At 44.0% G+C, this 25,047-nt stretch overlaps 1 protein-coding gene across 3 annotated transcripts in view; it reads left to right on the top strand.

The window, feature by feature from the left end:
* zfh2 (Zn finger homeodomain 2) overlaps window positions 1–11,125 on the top strand; it is a 932,335-nt gene extending 921,210 nt beyond the window's left edge. For all 3 annotated transcript variants that reach the window (XM_071666763.1, XM_071666762.1, XM_071666764.1), the window contains one exon: window positions 5,511–11,125. In XM_071666763.1, the coding sequence (XP_071522864.1) occupies window positions 5,511–6,133 (623 nt within the window). In that variant the 3' untranslated portion in view covers window positions 6,134–11,125. The remainder of the gene's footprint in view (window positions 1–5,510) is intronic.
* Window positions 11,126–25,047: the final 13,922 nt, after the last annotated feature.

The raw sequence follows: 25,047 nt of genomic DNA, 5'->3' as shown, positions 1-25,047 counted from the left end.
GACAATATGTGGTGTGAGGTGGTTTGATCGAGTAAGTAATGAAAGGGTATGAGAGATGTGTGGTAATAAAAAAAGTGTGGTTGAGAGAGCAGAAGAGGGTGTTTTGAAATGGTTTGGTCACATGGAGAGAATGAGTGAGGAAAGATTGACAAAGAGGATATATGTGTCAGAGGTGGAGGGAACGAGGAGAAGTGGGAAACTAAATTGGAGGTGGAAAGATGGAGTGAAATTGATTTTGAGTGATCGGGGCCTGAACATGCAGAAGGGTAAAAGGTAGCGTTAAGAACAGAGGAGTGGGCCTTTGAGGGAATACCCTCACCTGGCCCAATTCTCTGTTCCTTCTTTTGGAAAATTAAAAAAAAACGAGAGGGGAGGATTTCCAGCCCCCCGCTCCCTCCCCTTTTAGTCGCCTTCTACGACATGCAGGGAATACGTGGGAAGTATTCTTTCTCCCCTATCCCCAGGGAACATATATATATATATATATATATATATATATATATATATATATATATATATATATATATATATATATATATATATATATTTATATATATATATATATATATATATATATATATATATATATATATATATATATATATATATATATATTTATATATCTTTCTTTCAAACTATTCGCCATTTCCCGCATTAGCGAGGTAGCGTTAAGAACAGAGGACTTGGCCTTTGAGGGAATACCCTCACCTGGCCCAATTCTCTGTTCCTTCTTTTGGAAAATTATAAAAAATGAGAGGGGAGGATTTCCAGCCCCACGCTCCCTCCCCTTTTAGTCGCCTTCTACGACACGCAGGGAATACGTGGGGAGTATTCTTTCTCCCCTATCCCCAGGGATATATATATATATATATATATATATATATATATATATATATATATATATATATATATATATATATATATAGCCACCTTCTCTTAAACTTGTAATACATAGCATATCTTTACTCCTATGTGTACACACACACACACACACACACACACATACACCAGCCTGAGCTAGGTACCTATTTATCTACCAACCCCGAGTGGAGGATGAACACTTGGATTCGGTGTGAGCAGATTGCCACACCCAGGATTCGAACCGTGCGTGCCTGTGTGTGTGTGTGTGTGTGTGTGGAAAGCGATATCCAGTTTAGAATGAGTGTTTTCAAGAAACTAGACAAAATAGCATCGTTAGCTATTTCCAGAACGCGTCAGGCTCTGGAGAGGGACTAAGCTAAGGTTTCCACAGTATCGAAAAGTTTTCAAACCAGATTGAATTTAGAATTTCTCAACAGTTTGCGGCTCCAGAGTATTGACAGACTGTTATTCATATGCACCCTTTTTACGTGTTTTTGAAGTAGGGAGGGTCAGAGCGGTTACAGGAGAGATAATAAAAAGTACATCAGCACATAGAAGAAATTGATAAAGAATGCAAGTATAAAATACATTAAAAGATAATGGTCGCGAATGATGATAACAAAGCGAGAGAGTTTTGAACAGGTTTGAGTGTTAGTGCGTTCTCAAGCTGAGGTGATTGGAGGGGTTTGGATGGGGTTCTCAAACTGTAGTTATGGAAAGGGTTCAGAGGGGGTTCTTGAGATTCAGTAATGAGAGGGGTTCAGAAGGGGGTTCTCAAGGTGTAGTAATGGGATGGTTCAAGTGTTGGTTCTCAAGCTTTGGTAATTGAAGGGCTCAGGAGTGGTTCTCAAGCTGTTGTGATGGCCAAGTTCAGAGGGGCTTCTCAAGCTTGATGATGTAGTGGGAGAGTTCAGAATGTGGTCGCAAGCTGTGGTAATGAGGAGGTTCCAGTGGGGTTCTGAAATGTGGATGATTCATTAAGAATTCACAAGTTGTCATTATGAGATGGTTCTTAAGGGGTCTTCAAGTTGTGGTAGCTTGTGGATAAGGGATGTTCAAGCTGTGGTAGCATGAGGCTTCAAAGATGCTCAAGCTGTGGTAGCATGAGGCTTCAGAGATGTTCAAGCTGTGGTAGCATGAGGCTTCAGAGATGCTCAAGCTGTGGTAGCATGAGGCTTCAGAGGAGATGCTCAAGCTGTGGTAGTGTGAGGTTTCAGAAGTGGTATTCGACTGAATCCACAGAGCTTCAGAGTGGTCTCAATGGCGTGGCGTGTTAAGAAGTATTTCAAAGTAATTCGTATGTATAGACCTTGCAGTTTGCTGAATGAGATAAGGTCGAAAAGCGAATGTCTTCAAAATCTAAGATATCTTCAGAACCCACACGACAAAGGTTACAAGATTTACAATACCTTTAGAACCCAAACGACGGATATCTACAAGATTTACACACCTTTAGAACCTATACGAATGTAGTAAGTGGTTTCCATATAATTTCAAAGAGAATTCCCAAATACCATCGACTCGCATCCGGGTTCAGGAACTGCCATAGGCGCCTTGTGCAATACTGGGAGGTTCACTAGAACCACCCCCCTTTCTCCTACGCCATACTAATGGGCGGAATCCAAGAGGGAATGACATAATGGGACGAATAAGGGTAAGGGCTGGGCCCATTCTCGATGCAAAGTTAGGGCGGGAGACCATCATAGCTCACAATGCACTGATGTGTCACCCAGGTTGCTCTCGTTTTTATGTGATCTTAGATCCATCTTTTTAGACCCGATTTTTAGACCTCTTTTTGGGGCTTCTGCTCTCGCACTGAGCTGGGTATTTTTTCAGTCTCTGTTATCTATTTCATCTAATGGGTTTAGGCCCCTGGTAATCTGTTTTGCCAGGGGTTTAGGTCTCTGTTATCTTTACTCAAAGGGGAGTGGGTCTCTGGCATTTGTTTCACCAGGTCTCTGGTATCTGTTTTACTCGGGGTTTAGGTCTCTAGTACACTTTGTCTTTAAGAGTTTATGTCTATGGTATCTTTATCTAGAGGTTCAAACCTATGATGTCTGTATTCCATGTAAGATTAGATCGAGTGGTTTAAAGCTCCTGTATCTTTTACTTATAACTGGCCATTGTTTTAACATGGGCTTTATCAATCTAGTATCTATATAATCTAGGGGTTTAGGTCTGGCATCTGGTTTATCACGAGGTTTATATCCCTGGTTTGTTCTAGGTAGGAATGTAAGGTTGCATGACCCAGGGTTTTGGGTCTGTTGTGGCTGTAGTAATCAAGGATGAGGCTTCATATAGACCCATTATCCAGGGGCGTTTGTGTGTGTGTGGGTATAGTAGGTGTAAGGTAAAGGTATGGATGGCTCAGAATATCCAGGGCTTCGGTATACTGACGGTTAGATGGCCCTGAAGATCTGTGGCGTGTGTCAACGGTGACGTCAAGGGTTGGAGGTGTCTTATTATCTTTCGAGGTGTTGGGGTTCTCTCGTGGCCTTAGGGTCATGGAAGTCTTCCAGGTATATCAGTCAAGGTATTGAGGTGTTTTGCGGCTGCATAAGTCAAGGATTTTTAAGTGTTACGGCTGCATGTCCCTAGGATGTTTAGATCTCACGGCTGTATCATCCCAGATTTTGTTTGTTTTACGGTTGTATCATCCCAGATTTTTAGGTCATACAGCTGTATCATCCAGGTTGCGGTATGACAGCTGTCTCATCCAAGCTGCAATATGACAGCTGTCTCATCCAAGCTGCAGTATGACAGCTGTCTCATCCAAGCTGCAATATGACAGCTGTCTCATCCAAGCTGCAGTATGACAGCTGTCTCATCCAAGCTGCAGTATGACAGCTGTCTCATCCAAGCTGTGGTATGACAGCTGTCTCATCCAAGCTGCAATATGACAGCTGTCTCATCCAAGCTGAAGTATGACAGCTGTCTCATCCAAGCTGCAATATGACAGCTGTCTCATCCAAGCTGTGGTATGACAGCTGTCTCATCCAAGCTGTGGTATGACAGCTGTCTCATTATCTGAAGTTGCAGACATATTACTTGTGTACAAGTGTATGATCTAAACCCTGGTACCTTGTGGTATAAAGGATTATGCCCTTCTCCGTAGTGTTCTCCATGGTTTCAGATCCCGTCACAACGCGTCGTGGAGGCTTTGTAGTGTTAGGGGAGGTACTTACTGACACAGCAGTGTTTCTCGCCCATGTGTCAAGTAAGGCCCCTTCAGCTAAAGTGTGAGCCTTTCTTACGTCAGTGTTGGAAACAAGGAAAGCTTGTGTCATGTAGGCTGAGCAGATAAGCTTTTATCCTCGTTGGTAAGTTTGACTTATCCATAATGAATAAAGTTTTAAGTATGACTTAATCTAAGGGGTCGTAAATAGATCTATTGTTCCAGACTGTTTCGGGTTCATAAGTAGCGTCTGTGTTATCTGAATATAATTTCAGTGTAGAGGATCATAACTAAGTTCTGCTTGTGTTTCCTTTGTTACCATACTTCCATTTATCTGATGATTGATTCTTAGGATTATAACTTATTTTATCCAACATTTGGAATTAATAGACTGGCTGTAACCGAAGATTATTTAGTAATGGTTAAGCCTCAGACTGGTAAGAAGTGGTGTGCTAAAGGGACCACAGTCTTGGGACCAACTCTAGTTAAGTGTTGTAAATGATTTACCTGTTGTGACCGATGGTTTATGCCAGCCACATTATTTCATCCATCGTCAATAGATTTCGGTGTTTTGTCCATAACTGTGAACATGTATATTATTAATTGAGTCATGAGCGACTGAGTGAGCACAATATTTATCTGTCGGTGTGTGCAACATACTACTATTTCTTTGGCTTGTAAAGTGTTATTATATAATACTTGAGGGTTTTACGTGTCTGAATCTCACTTGGATCAGATTTGTAACGTAAGGTTGTGGTGTGTGTGTGTCTGTGTGTGATACTAGCATTTCAACTGTTGGGTAATCCCTTTAAGCACAGTAACATAATCCTTTTGGGGAGAACTCGAGTGTTTGTGGTGGAGAGTTTGAAGTCATTGTGTTTAAGGGGTTTATAGTACTCACTGGTGAGGGGAGTCATATTAGTTCAGTTGTCTTCATACTGGCGTTATGATAAGATACTCCAGCTCTGGACTGGAGGGGCTTGTGTGTAAGGGTGCTTGGTATGACTTAAGAAATGATTTCCCTTTATAACCATACGTAACACGCGCGTGCGATCGCGCGCGCACACACACACACACACACACACACACACGAGAGAGAGAGAGAGAGAGAGAGAGAGAGAGAGAGAGAGAGAGAGAGAGAGAGAGAGAGAGAGAGAGAGAGAGTTTCAGAATTGTTTTTGTAAGATTTCTTAACTTCACATGAGGTCACATAACAGATGACCTGATGCTCTTCCTTGAGGAGGTTATCTGCAGTCTAAGCTGTACTCGTGTGTAACAACTACATTATTCTGAAGGTTCAGGTATTGTCAGTGGGTGGACTGGGCGTAGGATTTCCATGACTGATGATGAAAGTAGATATTTCACAGATGTTTTTGTGATGAATATATGTGGACAGGGGTAGAGAGGTCAGCATTTAGCATAGGGCTATGTACTGCAGGTGAAGCTGGCACTAACGGTGATATTCTTCCGGCAGGTAACGGGGGCACCAGTACCAGCGGCAGCAGCGGCGGCGGAATGGGCGGCTCCGGTTTCGACCAGGTGTCAGGGGGACACTACGGGGGCGGCACGCCGCTCTCCATGCTCCAGCTGCCGCCCACGGCCCACGCCGAACTCAACGCCCACCTGAACTCCCCCGGGTCGTCTGGCGCGAGCTTCACGCTGGACGGTGGGCGGGCGAGCGACGCGGGCGAGACGGCAGAGCACTCAGAGGGGGAAGTGGGTTGGGTGTGCAAGTCCTGCCGCCTCGTGTTCCCGTCGCCCACCCTCCTGGCCGCCCACCAGCGGGCCCTCGACCACACCCGCGGCGTCCTCAGACTCACGCAGCTGCTGTACGCCTGCACCGCGTGTCGACACCACGCCGCCACGCTGGTCGAGTACCGGCGTCACCTGGACAGCGAGCAGCATCGCGCCGTCTCCACCACGGTCAGCTCCGGCGGCGGCGGCGGCAGCGTGGTAGAGGACGCGGAGGTTGCGGCGGTGGTGCGGCAGATCACGGCCCTGGCGCAGGCGGCCCACCCCGGCACCGACACCAACGCCAACATCAACAAGGACAGTGCTGCCTCAACCCCTGGGCCGCAGCCGGCCCCTAGCCAGTAGGGTGGGCCATTAGCGGCCCACCTGGCCATCTGGCTTCCACCCTCAGCGACCAGCGTGGCCCCCGGGCCTCCTGGATCAGGTCCGCCTGGCCCGGGCCGCCACGCCCCTCCTCGCAGGCCGGGCCCCGTGCCCCGCCCACTTAACGCCTCGCAGTAAACGCCCCGCGGCGACGCCCCACAAGCTGTGTCGTGTGTCGCTGTGGCCTCGCCGCTCCTGTGTCCGTGTAGACGTCGTCGTGTTGTAGCTAGCGGTCACCAGGCGCCGCACACCGCCCCGCCCTCGCCACGCCGCCCGACCATCACGCCCACACGCCCACGCTACAGCCTGGAGGGCCACGCTGTGGCCGCCCACAATGCACATGTAAGGCGTGGGCGTGTCGGCCGCGGGTGGTGGACACGGGCGGCGTGGGCGCGGGCGTGGGCACTGATTCATACAATCAATTGATCCTGTGGATAATGGTTCCTACGTAGGTTTATCGTGGCCAGTACTATGTTCCTGTAGCGATAGTGCGACCCCACGCTGCCCGGATGGGTCAAGGGCCGCTTCTTTACGTTATCTCGGGTGACGCTGGCGAGCGTCCACCAGTTCCTCTCCTCCTGACGGTGGTACATGAAGCAGCGGAGGACTCTCACTCATCAAGGTGATAATCCCAAAACCTTAGAATAAGAAAACCTCGCAAGACTCTTCAAATATAACCCCTAAAACATGTGCACACTAAATTCTCCTCTTGTGGGAAGTAAATATATATGTATATATTATATATACAAGTGCATTATGATGCAAAAATAAAATGATTAGAGATTATAAACGTTTCTCCACATGTTTTCCACAAGTACATGCAAGCCGTCAACTCGGAGGTTGATTTTTAAAAAAAAAATATATATATATACGTACCACAAGAAGTCCACACAAGTGTTATTTGTGATACCTAGTGATGGTCAGCGAACTGAAACTTAGTATTTGATTTTATTTAAGATAGGTTCGTCTCTCTACTGACATACTTGAAAAAAAAAAAAAAAAAACAAAGATGAAGCGATGAAAAATGAACCTTCTTGAAGTGTTGCAGAAGACTCAAGACTCCGCTGACGACCTTTATATGTACTGGACGGCTTGAGGAGGTTCAAGGATGAGAAGAGCGTAACTCAACGGTTACCGATAGGGAACAGCGTTAGTTTGTTATATATATATATATATATATATGTAAATATATATATATATCCCAGTGCCAGGCACCTTGGCACTTAACGGCAGGTGCCTCAGAACTGCTCCCCAGCCCTTGAGAAGTTCCTGTTGCTGAAGCGTTAGCCTCCCGCTTCAGTTTGCACGTATAGACACACACACACCCTCAGTGAACACGCGTCAGTGTTGTGGTAACAAGGATCTGACGACCAAACGTTGCCAACATCGTCGTCAGAGGTGACCCCCTCACTTGTAATGGAGGAAACACATATCATTCTCACGCTGGTGATATCCTTCAGTTTATTTCCGCCTCCTCCCTCCTATGTGGATTACGGCTTAAACTGTTACTCCCAGTCACTCGACTGCTTAAACTCTGAGTGGAGTCCTTGTCTCCACCAGAATACTGGGATTGCGTCATAAACAACTTCTATTTCAGTCTTAATAACCCTTGCCGTTCCGAGATAATTATCTGCTGAATTATGTTGATTGTTGATTACTGGATCATTCTTTTTCCTTACCTGTAAATAGTCACACAGTTGTACTTAAAACTGATCATGTTAAAGGTTATTATGAATGTTAATCACAACAAAGATTTATAATAATGCACGACGCTAAATCAAAACAGGCAAAGTACGAAAACAACCAAAAAAAACATTTCGTATTTAGAAATTAGAAAAAAAAAGAACAGTTTATGCAACACGGAACAGAAGGCTGATGAGTGGTTCTGAGGCACCTGGCGGCGCTAATTACCATGAGTGTGCTATACTCTTGTGATGGTTTGTGGAGGACCGGTTTCACGTGGGCACTGACACCGACCACCTGCCTCTGCGGCAACCGCAGGCAAAACTACCGAACTACCTCTCAATTGTTAAGAATCCTTAGACTGGTTCCATAGTTCCTATCAATGGTTGTGATGTGATCGGCAGTTGTTTAGTCTTTAACTAGGGTTTGATAAAGGGTAATTTTTTGCTATTCAGAATAGATAGACGTGAGAGTTAAATACGCTAGCTGGATCATAATGGCTGATCTATCACATCAAAGGAGGACAAGGTGTTGAGCAAGACGAAGTAGTAGCTGGAGATGTGAGTGGCAACAGTCGTTCTCAAGTAGGGCCAAGATACAACCACACACGCACACACACACACACACAGTCGTTCTCAATATATATATATGTATATTTTTTTCATTTCGTTTTCACTCAGTACTGCAGAGTTGTGGCGTCCACAGTCACACTCACCAGAAGGAGCGAGACCAAAGATCGCCTCCCATTGTCCTCTGTCCGTAACAGAAGCCGTGTGCTGCCTTGTGGTCTTAAAGCGACACTGGAGGCACTGGGGAGGGTGTTGGTTGGAGTCCGCCAGGTTAGTAGGGACTGAGACACCCTCCTTGGGGTATCACCGCTGGGTGTTGGTTTAAGACTCGAGGACGCACGGCTCAGAGCCAACAGACATTAGGTTCCCGCACCACCATAACCCGCCCGGGGTGAGGCCGAGCACCTGCCTTGCCGCTGAGATCGCACAACCGTCTCAGTCTGGTGTCACAATCATTCCCAACTACTTGTGCATTCCGATTGTTGTATCATTTTTTTGGGGTGGGAACCGAAAAAGGAAGAGAGAAAATGTAGTCATAACGCTATTAGATATATCTACTTTTGGCATTCTTTCTATAAAGAGAAAAAAAAAAGAAAGTGTTGGAAGTAGAGAGAGTTCGACTGGGCTTCACTTTACCCTTCGACTTCGCGTCATTTCCTCGAGTTCTTGTGCACCGCCGGACACGCAGCAGGCTCGGTGCTCCCCCGTGGCGGGGAGGAAGAGCGCGAGGGAGGTGCGGTGTTGGTGCCCTTTATGTCAAGACGGTGGTGTTTGGTGGTGGTGGTCCCCGTGTTCCGGTGGGGGCGCCTGGGCCTTCCTTCTTCAACCCCCTCTCCCCCTATTTCTATCCACCCACCCTCTCCTCTAACACTCCCCTCTGGGGGTTGGCGTGTGGCCCGGGTTGTCGCCCGCGTTAAGTTAGTTAGATTTAGCTTCTTATATTCCAAACTATCAGTAATTATTACCATTTGCTGTCGAACCTTTTCTCCAGTGTTGTAGTGGAACTTGACGCGATTCGTATGACTAGAGAACTTCAGGATTCTTTAATGTTTTGTTAGTTTCATGGTAGTTGTTAGCTTGCTTGACCGAAGTGTGATTTGTTGAAGTACTGAAAGAGAGAAAAAAAAAAGAAAGAAAAAGAGTAACCAGGTTGAGTATGTCTTATGTTTTAAGCTTCTGAAGTAATGCTGTCCAGTGGTTGGCCATAGTGATGGCAAGCATGGTGGTGTCATGTGGCACGTCAGCTGTTCATGACAGCAGTATTATCATGCCGTGTGGTCATGCATGCAGCATTATTGCCATGCCATGTGGTCATGCAGCATTATTGCCATGCCATGAGGTCATGCAGCATTATTGCCATGCCATGTAGTCATGCAGCATTATTGCCATGCCATGTGGTCATGCAGCATTATTGCCATGCCATGAGGTCATGCAGCATTATTGCCATGCCATGTATTCATGCAGCATTACTGCCATGCCATGTAGTCATGCAGCATTATTGCCATGCCATGTGGTCATGCAGCATTATTGCCATGCCGTGTGGTCATGCAGCATTATTGCCATGCCGTGTGGTCATGCAGCATTATTGCCATGCCATGTGGTCATGCAGCATTACTGCCATGCTTTGTAGTCATGCAGCATTATTGCCATGCCATGTGGTCATGCAGCATTATTGCCATGCCGTGTGGTCATGCAGCATTATTGCCATGCCATGTGGTCATGCAGCATTATTGCCATGCCGTGTGGTCATGCAGCATTATTGCCATGCCATGAGGTCATGCAGCATTATTGCCATGCGGTCATGCAGCATTATTGTCATGCCATGAGGTCATGCAGCATTATTGCCATGCCGTGTGGTCATGCAGAAGTGCTGCCATGTCTTGTGGTTATCCTGCAAAGTATATTGCTTTGTCTGGTCGTGTCATGCAGTGATGTTGCCATTCTGATTGGTTATATACATTGGTGATGCAACAGTGTTGCCATGCCAGCCAGCCAGGTGGCCATATAGCTGCAGTTTGGTCTCGCTGGGTGGTCATGCAACAGTGTTACCATGCCAGACGGTCATGCAGCACCATCAGTGTTACCATGCCGGACGGTCATGCAGCAGCATCAGTGTTACCATGCCAGACGGTCATGCAGCACCATCAGTGTTACCATGCCGGGCGGTCATGCAGCAGCATCAGTGTTACCATGCCAGACGGTCATGCAGCAGCAGCAGTGTTACCATGCCAGACGGTCATGCAGCACTAGTGTTACCATGCCAGACGGTCATGCAGCAGCAGCAGTGTTACCATGCCAGACGGTCATGCACCATCGATGTTACCATACCAGAGGATTATGCAGCAGTGTTACCACGCTAAATGGTTATGGCGCGATGCGGACGCGTGCCCTAGCAATGCAATTGTTATTATGTATGTCAGGTGGTTATGTGGCCGCGTTGCCATGTGTAGTAATCATGAAGAAAGTGTTACCATGCCATTGTGATTGTATAGCACTGTCTACCATACTTAAGGCTCAGTGTTACCAGATGGTGTAGAGTCATGTGTTGCCATCTCCAAGTGTCGCCGTAACAGGTGGTCATCTCCCAGCGTTGCCATTCAAAGTTCCTGAGAGCAAGGTAAAAAGTTCCTTCTAAGATATACATAAAGTTTCAGAGTTCCATGCACGTTTATTTACAACCGATCGTAAATATACTTTAGCCCCCAGAGACTATTCAGTAAAATATATGCAAATTTCAGCTCACAGTGTTGTGCCAAAAAAAAAAAAATGATATAAAAAAAAAATAATGGCATTACATTGACGATGCAGACGGTTTCAAGTTCCTTAAGCGAAAAAAAAATGATAATACATATCAGACAAATTGATATATATATATATATTTTTTACAGCAGTTAATCCTAGCATGTTATTTGAGCTAAGTACAACCTCATACTTGACACCTCAAGTATCTTTATATTTTTTATTTTCTTCTTCTCAAGTGTGACTTTAAACGCTCACACTCACACTCTATGCACAGCGCTGCTAGATATTGCAGGGGCCGGTGATGCGTTCCTATATTACCCTTGTGATCCACAAGTTTCCTAATGTTAGTGTGTAAAGGAAGCCTGGAATTGGAGGTTGTTTTTCACATAAAGTATTTAAGAAGAAAGGAATATCCTCACTTAACACTTGGTACAATTGTTCGCTTTAATTATCCCCTCCCTCGCCCGTGTGTGTATGTGTGTCTGTCTGTCTGTGTGTCTGTCTGTTCACAGTTCATGAATCAAAGTTGTTCCAGTGGTGTGAGCTTTAGACACAGCATCTCCTCTCTCTCTCTCTCTCTCTCTCTCTCTCTCTCTCTCTCTCTCTCTCTCTCTCTCTCTCTCTCTCTCTCTCTCTCTCTCTCTCTCTCACGGTGTGAGCTCACAGCAGCACAACACCGCAAAGTGTTGTGTGAGTCCATGACACAGCCAACGTGTCCCGTGGTGTTCCCCACCCCATGTTGTTCACTGAGGACAACAGTAACTTTCTCCTGTTGGGAGAAGTGATGTCATAATAATCCCCTGTCTTGCTATGACCTCACGACACGACAGACGTCCCAACGCCCCGGTTATCTTCATCCTCAGTCCCCTCTGGATTCATTCAAGGACAGGTGGATGCGAGCCACTAACTCACTGTACCCCGATTGCTTTCAGTGCAAGGCATCAAATCCTTCCTCGTCACGTCCTTACACCGCATAGAGTAATACGGTAACGCGACCCTTTTTTTTCCTTCAGTGTTGATCGGTAAGGGTCCGTAGGTCTGTGTGACAGCGTTTAGGTGAATGGTTAAAGAGAACTTTGATAATGTTTAGGTTAAAAAAAAATCTATTTTTCATTAACCTATATGGTTGTTGCTTTAGTGTTTGAGGATTCATAGTTAATAGCAGTTAGAACAGCTGTTTCTTTTTTAATTTTTTTCTAAATTCTAATGAGGAAATTATTTACTTTTTGATCTACACATTGGTGAGTGGAAGGAAGTAATGTGGGTGGATTACGCTGGTGTTCCTACCCCGTACACTCAGAAGTACACATGCAACAAACTTCACTGCCGGGAAGGATTTGACGACATTAAGATGCATAAGATATTATCTTGATCGCATCCATCATTTTCGTAGGTGTTCCTTTATCTCGTGCTTCAAGATGTTCACGATTATTTTCGCTCACTAAAAATCACGTCTTAAGAGCCTCACTGCCATTTTTGCAGACCAATATGCAATGAGAATCGAGTCTGTTGATTATATTACAGATGCGTTGACGAAAAGTAATTCGTCTGTGACGCCAGAGGAAAGCCAACGAGCTTACTCCTCCTCCTCCTCCTCCTCCTCTTCCTGCTTGCTGACTCAACCCCCAATCACGAGCCTGTACAGGAGTGACGTCAGGCGTGAATTTCTTCTTAAACGATTGGTTCTGATTCCAAGTCTTGTCACGTCAATGAGGAGGAAAATATTCATGACGGGGCCCTCTGTTCTCTGGGTGCAGGGAGACCACACAACAGCAGCAGGGTGCGCACTACCCCCCAGCCTCCTTCAGGCCTGGTAACCAAGCACACACACAGTTCTGTACGTCATCAAACTACCCTCCCCTGGGTGGTTTGAGCTGGCGACCCGACGGAAAGCGTCGAGTTTCGTTCACAGTATATGCCGTTTCGTCGCGGTGGTGTGTGTTTTGCACTTTATAACAAAGACGTTTGAGATCGAGGTCCCCAGTATGGAGACAGAACTGTTTTATGAGTATAGTGACTGCCTGTGATGCTGTGTTGTGTCGACAGCTCACACCACAGGAAACAATTTGATGATTCGAATCTTTATTCCCTCCCCTTACCCCCCTCGTTCCGGATCACGGTCTGAATTTTTAATTTTTTTCTTATGATTAAGCTGAGCTGGGAGATGGACCACCGTACACAAGGCGAGGCAAGTTGACCAGGAATGACCTCGCGTTGGTATAGGCTATGTAGGTGAAATATGGCTCGACAACTGTACTCTTGAAATGCTCTGTGCACACACACACACACACACAGTAATGAATCTTCCCAAAGCTCCTTCATGAAATGTTACAGTTCTTTGTATTTTGAATATTGTTTTTATTTTTGTTGAGACTTTGTAAGATTGGGCAACAACATGTTCTTGCTCGAGCCATATTTGTTCGTTATTTTAGTTTGTATTTTTTGCATGCGACAGATTATTGAAAGATACTGAAATGTTCCTAATTTATGGCTAAATAAATATTTGTACACACGTTTATATACAAGGTCCTTACAATACAAATTTATGTTCCTTGAAGAGGGTAGTGTATGTGAAGCCTGACACTTCTAGATGGTCACCCCCATCTAGAGGGACTATGCTAAGCTAGAGGAGAATAATGTATGGTTGTATCTTGGTGACGCGAGGTGCAAATTGTGATGCTATATGGCCGTTGGTCACTTAAGGTAGGTCACACCAGTCATAGTTGTGTAGTCAGGTGACCCTCCTATTGACCAACTGTTCTCGGGGCTTGCAATGGCATCCTCGCATTGCCCTTAAAACATATAAGGAGTTCGATTCTTACCTTTGTTCCTTAGTGATATTGTGATAATGTTTTGGCGTTCTAAAGACAAAGGTAAGGTCGACAAGACTAGGTGTGTCTTTTTTTAAGGTGAAGGACATACGAAGAATAAAGGGTGCTTGTGGCAAGTGAGTTTTAAGTTTGGAGCAAATTGATTGACCTTTGTTAGGAGCTTCTAGAATGACATTCATTGGTGTTTTGACTTACATTGGTGGTTGCAACCATGGACCAATCTTCCAAATCATAATGCCCTCTAAAGAAGCAAAGCAATATATGTCGCGCAGTTTAAGCATTATTTAAGAATTCCAGTGTCAGGTAAGGTTACGTGATGAAGTGAAATATTCCTAAAAGGTTGCGAATGGAATTACTGCTATTCATCTGGATGCATAATCCTTACTCATGTCTTTTTTTTTCATTTTTTTTTTTTTTTGACCATTGTTCACATTTTAGTCATCTACATGTTAATTGTAAGACGATAAAATGCAGCCCGTGGGACCATTTGCTGCACGGGAGACAAAATTCCATTAGAACTAATGCTTGTTTGGGGACAAAATGCATTGGGCAAACGCGAGTTTGCGTAACGGGAGGCAAGGAACAGCGTTCCATCCCTGGGAGTCGTAGGAAAGAGTCCTTCAAGTGTCAGGAACTGTGTTGATTTACTTCGTGGGATATCGTAAGAATCATGAGTTTGGTCATGAGATTTGATACAATTTATCAAAGTTATGAGTTCATTTGAAGAATTCGATAGAACATTAGTGGCAATTAAATCATGCTTTTCATTTAAAGATGCTAATAGAAGCGGATTATTCATGACGTAATAAATTCAGTGAGAGAATATGATAAATTCTGAAAAGCGCTAAATATGAATTTCCTGTAATATATGAATTATTCTCCATCTACAAAGGCGAAAAACAAAGAACGTACGTAAATTAACCATCAGTTAGCGTTGGCTATTAATGACAAATACGATAGTGAATCATTAGCAATATTCTGTATAAAAAAAAATGATAATGATGATAATGGTATTTTTATCATGATGATTAATTAACTTCATTGTCTTTACGATCATATTACTCGCATGGAGGAAATGTATGGCAACAGTCCCTCACATGGAAACTAAGCCATCGTAACCAGTTGATGAGATTGCCATAATCCATTTCAGTGCAGGTGATGTAATTCGTCTCATTTAATGATTCGAGACCAGAGACTGATTTACTGTAGTGATGTAAACGTTCGTCATTTATTCAGATCTTCACCTCTTATCATAACCCTATGTAAGTCTTCGTCAGTCTTTCGTTACTTTAGGTGTCTTCTTCCATGTATAAGAAATCAAGAAGAATTGGCGTAATCAAATTATTTTAGTTCAGAATCCCTTTCATAGGAAGCTCTGGATTGTGTGAACCTCTGAAGAAAACCGTGTGAATTTTTTTTTTTTCGGGGAGTAAGAGAAAATGGGAAGAAATGGGTAGCTACAACTGGAGAGAATGGCTCCTTCATGTATGATAGACGAAGGTTCCATTTGAGGCGTGTAAGGCAGCCGTCTGTCCCTTTTGTGACTCCATTAATCTGGAGCTCCGTATAAAGTTAAGGAGAAGAAGCTTCGAGACGAGACATGTATGTTAGGGTCAAATACTGAGAGAGATCGCGTGCGATTCCCGCTCATCCCAATACCCGCGGAGTCTAGAGTTACAACTGTCTTTCAGGGAACAGAGGGGAATGGCGCAGCATCTCTTGTGTTTCAGTCCTGAAGGCCAAAAGAAGATTGACAGTGGCCAAGAGCCCTTACTCAGGAACACTGCTGGAGAGGTGTATGTGAACTGGCTGACTCGGTAGACTTTTTGAGATCCAAATTATGACATTAACAAAAAAAAGGAACTCGTCATTTTTCATATTATTCTTGAAAACTCAAGAACATGAAAATATCGGCGTCTGCTTAACTGTTCATGACGATTTTAGAGAGACTCATCGGCTGTTGTTGTTAAGTCTTCAAGAACATCTTTCCCTTCTTTAAACTATTGGGACGAGAACGCTAACACACTCGTTCAGTAATTTATTTAATATTTCTTATGTGTCAGATTGATTTAAGACGCGTTCTGTTACGGTAGGGTAATCACTCCGTGCGTGTATGTGCTCTGGGAAGAGCACTGAGAAACCAATTAAAACTTCAGCTACTATCTGGCATTTAACTGAGCAACCAATCGCGTTCCTCGGCGGGGAGAAGGGAACCAATTAGAAGAGTGGCCCGATAGAGTTCCTCCATATCCAAGTCCTGTTTCTGAATTTGGGCCCAAGACGCTGGTAGGATAAGGGTTATATCGGTTTGCTTTACTTGACATTGGTTCGCTGATTACAGGCGCCAGTATTTGCAATTTTGAGGCTTAGGTATCGAATTCTAAGAGATAACTTTAATGGTTAAAACTGAATTCTCGAAGTGTCATTAGATGTTCTGTTGAAAAAAACAAAAATTTGGAACCTCCCAGCTTGTATTTCGGGTGTAGAACATTGTAGAACTAACTGCACTTGGGTATTTGATAAAATTTCAGCTTGGTTATGGGGTTTTAGGAGAATCTTTTTAAATGAGTCCGAAAAACTGAATGTTCATTGGTTGACTGGTATTACGGATCCAGCCAATCACGTCACCTCGTACTTGTTTTTCGTTTGGCTCCTATTCACGATGGTAGATTTAATTCTTCAGTGCCGTTCGAATAAGGCTTCTTTTTCACCACCAACCACTGGAAAACTCGGCCTTAATGTAGTCGTATCTAAAGCTCAAAATGGTGTAATGCATCATGTAGGATTTGGGGTTCCAAGAGCTTATTAGCATAGATAAGGAATAATTCCCGGATGTCCGTATGCGCAATTTTTTGATATCGGGGGTTCAGAAAGGGTGATAATGCTCTCTGCCAATCCCTCTAAGGTTGAGTTCCTGGGTGTCGTTACCTATAGATATAACCTTTAAGAAATATGTCAATTTAGTACACACACACACACACACACACACACACATCCTCTCCCTCGTTGGCGAAAAATTCTTGTCATTAAAAGAAAAAAATAGCCTCGTTGTGCATAAGGCATTCCTGCTTCTGGCCATTTGCATAGGTCGTTTTGATTTTAGTCGAGAGTTTGTAGTTGAAGACAACAGTTTCAGAGATCCATTGTGTTTTATTGTCTTCTTACACGACGAGCAAATCTTTCCCCATCTATTTGAGGGCGTGTGTTTGTCTTGTCTGTATTTTGGGTTTGTGTGGATGTTGCATGGGACACGTTTTGCAAGGATGTTTTTGTTGTATTAATGACAACTCAGATACATCGAGGGCCTTTGTGTATGCTGACAGAGTAACACACTATGATGACCTGTGACATTCTCGTACGAGTATTGACACTCCTTTGTATCGTTACGTAGGATTTTGATGTACAGTGTATATATAACCTAGGGATATGTGCGGGTGTTGCAAAGGGTTGGTGTCTGGTAGTAGGGACGTAAGGACGTATGACTGTCGGGAAAGTCAGGGGCACATGTGTTGTATCTGGCATGCGTGCACGTTTTTCGTCACCAAGACAAGTTACGGAACGGAGGCACATGCCCACTCATTTGTAACCAAGGAACGTATAGCTCTGTCGTAACCAAAAGAATTTCACCGCTGTCGTAATTGGAGTGGTCCAGTGTACGTCATTGGTGACAGGAACACGTGCTTACCTGTCGTTCATACGTCAACTGTCGTAATGTGGATACAGGTACACCAGTGATAGACGCATATGCAGACCTTACGTTACTTCGTCTTCTGTCGTATTAGGGATACAGGTGAAGGAGTAACAGGGACAGATGAAGACCTAACGCTACTGGGACATCTCTCGAACATGGGAACATGAACACGTGCACACAGCGTAGATGGGATTCATACACACCTTTTGGGAAGGTGTACGTGAGCTACTCTCTTAACCAGGACACAGTGGTGCATGTAGTAAGCGAGACATATTCAAACTTAAGGTGTAACCAGGTCACGTTTATACTTATCGTAATGGGACACGCGTACTCCAGACGTAAATGGGACACTTGGTCACGCCCTGAAATAGGGATAGGCGATACACCTGAAATTGGGACACATGCATACTAGATGTCGTAGGGACGACGCAGCTGTGCAAAGGTAGTGACACATTTAGACGCCATGACAAGGAAGGACACTGGTGTGTGACTGCAAGGAGGACAGCTGGTTCCAGTCAGAGCAAGACACATGTTCATTTACAAAAAGGAAAAGGTTTCTTCGTCATGTCGAAGATATGAAACACTTTGGTTTTTATCTGTTATCTTTAAGTTTTGCTATCTTTTTGTTCTATAAGTTCCGAAGTTTTGTCAGTTTTGGTATCATTTGGAAGACGAGTTTGAATTTACGATGAATTAGGTATCAAATGACATCAGAATTACTTTTCTTATCGGGAACTTTATTTTCTTTTTATCTAGTTGATTGCTGAATTATGTTTGCAGTCATCTAGTGAGGAAGATTACCCCCACAGTCTCGTGAGGAGGATGTGTTCTTTACCATCCACTAACGTAAAATATTCATAGTTTCTTCATTCATTTTTTTCTTCGGTGTCGTAGAAGAAGGAGAGAAAGATAGATATTTTTCGTTTTGTCATTTTGTTTTCAATGTCCGAATTATCTAAGCAATCAAATTCCACACCTGGTAAGCTTCATTAGTATCTGTAGGTGTTGAGATAGTTGTATGTTGAGGGCTTCTGGTTGTGGCCAGTGCTGGAAGAATGGTGAAGCGTCGCTTGCTCGGACAAGTTCGTGGGGGAAGACCTTCCAGCACTGAGAAAAGACTGGAGGATTCGCAATGAGTGAGGAAAGGCAATTGAGGGGACTTGGCTTAATCCTTTCGGGAGTTGGTGCAAGGGAGGATTATCTTTAACGTTGAGAGGGAGTCGATGAGATGATTACTTTTAGCAGTGAGGGAAATCGATGAGGTGTTCAAATTTAGCATTGAGGAAGCCAGTGGTGAACTGTTTACATTTAACATTAAACGCGGGGATCGATGAGATGATTACACCTAGCGTTGAGGGAAGGGATCGATTAGATGATTACATTTAACGCTGAAAGAGTCAGTGTTTAAGTTTGATATGGAGGAAATCCTTGTGATGATTACATTCATCAGTGAGAAGATGAGTAAGATACTCTCGTCACATTTCAGGAAGTCTTATCAGTCGTCTTTCAAAGTGAGGGGAGTCTGTAGGACGATCACATTTAACTGTGAGGAAATCACCGGATAATTACATTAAACCCTGAGGCTGTTTGGTGGATAATTGATAACATTTAACTCAAGAGGAGTCGATAGGGCGCTAACGTTTAAAGGGGAAGTCAAGGGGTGATCGTGTTCCACAATGTGAGGTCTTGGACAACGACCATACTTGGATGTGAGGGATTCGAGAAATGGTAATATTTGACGGTGGAAAAAGTCCATCAAGTGATCTTGATACCGAGAGGAGTACACAAGCATCTACCACTCTGGGAGTTGACAAGATGATAATGTGTCGAGTCGGTGGAAACCTACGATGTGAACAATTTTAACGCTGTGATCATCTGCAATCCTGAAGGAGAAAATGGGACAATTACAGAAAGCTCAGGTATTCGATGGGTTCATATTTCAACACAGGGGGTTGATGGGCGTGGTCATATGTAACACTGAGGGAGTCAGTCGGGAGTAGCGACACGTAACACTGACGGAATCAGTTGGGATGATCACATACAACACTTGAGGAACTGAGTGAGGGCGATCATGAAGGGGGCAGAGTCGCTGGTCGTTTTATGATGAACTAAAAGAATGGCGGTATATCTTACCTCAAGAACTGTTCACAGTGGACTGATTGAAGGGAGTAATGTATATATATTTTCCCAAATCTTAGAGACTTGTTGATATACAGAATCTTTAGATGCAAAGAAGTTTTCAACTTGCACAGTTATGAGCAATTAGCCGTGAAAGAGGGGACTGAAGAATTACGGAGTTGAAGTACAGCTTAATGGAAATATCCCACCACTGCAGTAGAGCAGTGGGGTGGGAGAATATAATGAGGGTCGAACCGCAAATGATAGACGTGAAGGAATTCCTATTAGGATTGTAGATGTACCTCAAGAGATTTTTGACATGGAGAAATACTTCATTGAGAGGCAGGTGATAGAGCAGTTGGTTCCACTGTGATGGAGTGATAAAAGAAATCATCGAGCGGTGACGACGGTGGTGAAACAGAGTAATGAAAATAATAATCTAAGATCGAATCGACTTCGACCCCCCCAACGACGCGAAGAGCGACCAACTTGAGCGTCATTACTTGGGCGATTTCCCATTTTCTGTTGCAGACACAGAGGATCCCTTTGTTCACCACCAGCACAGCTCTCGGCTATGTTGTCAAACTCCTGTGTTTGTACAGAATGTACGCTAAGACAGGGTTATGTGTGTGTGTGTGTGTGTGTGTGTGTGTGTGTGTGTGTGTGTGTGTGTCCCATCCTACTTGGCATTCTGGAACAACATTATGCTTCAGACCACACCCTTGAAGGGTAGATGTTGTATAAGCCAAACTATCTGATCTCGAGGAGGGAGCTGCTTGCTTTGTTGTGTCGTATGACCACACCACTTGGAAGGTTTTGTTTGAGTGGCATTATGAGAAGACTGACTAGTTCCGATGCTTTGGGGAAAGGTAGAATGCTCATGAGTGACATTTGATGAGATAATCGGCGCTGATTTTTGGGTTTTGAACTTACCTTCGACGAAAGACCAAGAATTCTCAACAGCCATGTACAAACTGAGTAAACGTAGGGTGAAATTAGATATTATCTGAATGCATTTATGGAGCATTGAGTGTAATAAGATAAAAAAAAAAAGACTAATGGGAGTTTAGGGTTCGCTTAGGCTCGTCTCGATGAAAGGTTCGGAACTGCTTCAGGTTCGGCTTGTTCAAAGCTTCAATGATGCATTCCTGTAGTGAGAAGGGTTGAACCCCGTATATCTGTGAAGTCATACCGTAAAGAAGAATCTTACGTGATACTTCTCTGATGTATATATATATATATATACACACACATATATATCTGACGTCACCCTTATCCGTGGCGTCGCCGTGCGAACTCTGAGGTTATCGCAACCCAGGAAGTAATGCTCAGAGCAAGTGTCTCGCTGTCCACCTACCAGAAGCCCTAGACCTTGAATAATTTAGCCTACTAATAACGTTAGGTTGTTGAAGACAAGAGAAAGGGCTTCTACCTCACAACAAGTTCCTAGGATTGAGCAGGGGCGGTATATATATATATATAAATATATAAATATTATAAATAGGGTGACCTCATATAAAGCACTTGTGAGCTTTTTATCTTCTTTACGCATCCGTGACACCCATCTTCTGTGCCCAACCCGACCCCACACACCCCACCTCATCCCCCCCACACACACCTCCCTCTTTGTTGTGAATACAGGAAGGTGAGTTCCACGGAAGGAGCTCTTGTTAACTGCTCACACTTGCTGGTCTTGGGGTCACGTAGCAGTGTTTCCCACCCCCCCCAAAATGGCACTATATCTGTGTGTAGTAAGTCATGACTATAAGTATGTCCTAGGTCACGAGTAATGTAGGTTTAACCCTCGTGTGACCAGGTGAGCGATTTTGACCCAAAGTGGTGACACTTGAGTAAGGTTATGTCGCTCTCGGTTGGAAATGAGACAATTGGTCCTTACTGAAGCCTCGCTTTAAGGCTCACTATCGCTGACCTTGTCACAGATTTGATATTCCCAGCCAACCAACTGGCACTTGCAACGTCTTAGGAGCTCCAGTGAGCGGATTGGCTGCTCGGGTTTGGTGATGTAACGAGGATAATAATTATGCCTTATCTGACTGGCTGCATTCTATCCTGACGTCATCGTATATCCCAAAGGACGTAATCTGGTACAGTCTGATTGGCTGGAGCTCCTGACGTCACAAATATTCCCCCCCCCTCCCTTCCCCCTTCCCAATAGGAAGGAGTGGCCTGCCCAGCAAGGCGTTATCAGCCCTCCCCCTCCCCCCCCCCCCACAGTGTGGTTTTGCACTCCTTCCCTCTCCCCCCTCCCCCCCCCCCCCTCAACACCCCCCTCCCCTCCCCCCTCCCCCTGTTTGTCGAACTTACGGTCTGATTTCTTTTCACGCACCTGTACAGTTATTACACTTCGCTGCTGTTGTGTTCGTTCAGAAATATTATGTATGTTGCATATTATTTATAAACAACACATGAACCTGTATAATCTCCCCCCACCCCCTCATCTCTCCCCTTCCCATCCTTTCCCTCCCCCCTCCCAAATCCAAACCAACCCATCCCTACTCCCTCCCCCTCCCCCACACACCAACCTCCCCTATTCCCATTTTCTAATACGAGTGAATATATCGACGACGGAGCAAATCTCATCCTTTCCTTAGATGTAGATGTTATTTTATACATATTGTGCAGTTCTATTTTGGTATATATAAGTTATATTTAGGTTTTTCTAATCCTTCTCCATGTAGTCTGCTTATGCTGATCAATAATGATGTGAGAGAATTAAGAAAATTTATGGTGTTTTCTTTCAATCCTTTTGAAGCCCAGGGGGAATTTTTTTTTTTTTTTTCATTCTTGGGGATCTAGAGACAAATGAAAGAAGTGCTGGTGAATGTGTCCATGAACTCGTACGAAGAGAGATGTCCATGATGCTAATCCTCTACATTTAAAGACACAAACAATTATTTTTCCTTGAGAGAGTTATAGAAACATACCAGAAGATACATAAGATGAATGGTGGAAATTAAAGATGAATAGTCCTCTTTTAATGAGTGTTTGACGTGTAGGAAAATTATGTTCACGTTAATTGCATCATTGAATAGAAGGAATAGCTTGTTGTAGTCCTGCTGGTGGAAAATGGCAGAAATGTGCAAAGAAAATGGATTGATTTTTAATGTTGTTATGGTGTAGAGAGAATGGGAAATGTCGATATTTAATGCCGTTATAACGTAGAAAATTGGGATAATATTGATTTTAATACTTCTATATAGAAAATGGGGAGGAAATGTAGATTTTAATGGTTATAACGTAGAAAATGAAGATATGTTGATTTTAATGCTCTTGTATCGAAAATGGGGATATGTTGATTATGATTCCCTCATAGCTTAAAAAAAAAAAGAAATGGGGACAACATGTTCATTTTACTGGGGATTTAACGTAGACGAATAGGATATAATGCTGTTATAACGTAGAAAGTTGGGAGAGTATGCTGATTTTTAACTTACCGACTCCGAGAGAAAGAGAGGGAGAGAATACTGACTATCTCTCTCTCTCTCTCTCTCTCTCTCTCTCTCTCTCTCTCTCTCTCTCTCTCTCTCTGTGTGTGTTCGGCGACATCAGCAGCAGCAGCAGCAGCGAGTAACTACGTGTTTGCTCTGATCCCTTTTGATGCTCGTGGCAGGCAGATGGTGCTGGCCTGGCGAAGGAGGGAAGGAGAAGCCTCAACTCCTTGCGATGGAGGAGCGTTGGCTTGCTGGCTAGCTTCACCCTTCCCACTTTGACGAGCGATTCAAAATATTTCCTTTTTTTTTCCAGTTTACTTGACGGATTTATGCTCCAGCTCTGTGTTTGGGTAGATGCTGTCTTATATGTATACTCTAGGAGTAAACTCTCGTTGGGGGATATTGAATGGCGGTTACTTGAGTATAATAGATATTGCCGGCAACAGATGCGATGATGATTCGAATAGAGGACTGAACCTGTTCCTTAGAGGCACCTGAGTCGCGTATACATGATGCCAAATAGACCAGCAGCGAGGAATAGTCTGGCTGATCATGCCCATAAGGGAATTTTCGTCGTAGACCGAGACCACACAACTTAAGATAAATTTGTCAGATTTGCTTACGAGAAATACTATGCCGCTGAAAGGAATTTTAGAGGCGAGTGAGCCTTTATATAGAACAAAGCTGAGTCATAGCATCACAAACCATCGGTGATTTTTCATGCAGACATAAAGAAAAATGGGATTTAAAACACGGCAGTTTATCTGACTGCTGCACGTTCGCATGATCCAGACTTAAGGTATACGAAGGCATTGCCTAGTGTGAAGTGTTCCTCTTGTAGATCGAACGCGACAGCCAGTTCACCCTTCATAATTACACTGGCTATACAAAAATGTGGTAGAGTTGAACGAAGGTTTTTATATAAAATCTACTGCAATGAAACGTAACTTCGCTAAGTGTTGGAAAGAACCGGTGAATTTCAGAGACAAGCTGGTTTGAATATGATCAGCCCTGTAGAACAGATTTCAGAGAAGTGAGTTTGAATAATGATAATGATAATAAAAAGATGTATTAAGATCGACGTAGACTTTATTGATAGGTTTTTTCCAGGCAGTTCAACACTTACAAGCGAACAACTTTGACCTAAACCGTATCTGGCCTTTACAGGATGTTGGTTTAAACTAGTTCAACCCTTCAGGTGTAAATCGGATCAACCCTTACCAAAAAAGTAGGTTTAAACCAAATTGATCTGAAGATTAAACACGTTTAAACTACGTCAGTCCGTGCAAGTAAGCAGGTTTCAACCAGGTTATTCCTGTAAAACATGCAGAATAAAACATAAATCTAATTTACAAGCTGGACTCCCGTCGTGTGGCAGTTAGCGTTCCAGACCGTGACGCATTCACGGGCCGCCCAGGGTCGAGCGCATAGGTTCGAATCCTTCTTGCGGCAGTCGGTCTCAGCTGCCCGTGCCGTCTCAGCTAAGATGAAAATAATATTGATGAAACTAGATTGGCTCTTAAGAACAAGTCGACTCAGCTCGGCTCCGTCCTCAAAGATAGGCAGGTTTGGGTAAACACATCGTTTGAAAATCTTGAGATACTGTCATTCCAGACGTACTCCAAGCTGTTCCAGACCTTCCCAGACTTACTCTAGACTGTTCTGGACCTTGACGTACTCTGGACTATTCCAGACTGCCCTAAACGTATCCAGGACTATCTCAGGCCACACTAGACGTACTCTGGAATGCTCTAGGCTATTCGAGGCTTACTCTAAACTGTTCCAAACCATTTCAAACGTATTCCAGACC

Source organism: Panulirus ornatus, chromosome 11 (genome assembly GCF_036320965.1).
Source record: "Panulirus ornatus isolate Po-2019 chromosome 11, ASM3632096v1, whole genome shotgun sequence".
NCBI lineage: Eukaryota > Metazoa > Arthropoda > Malacostraca > Decapoda > Palinuridae > Panulirus > Panulirus ornatus.
Note: the sequence above shows the minus strand (reverse complement) of the source record. Positions and strands in the feature narration are given on the sequence as shown.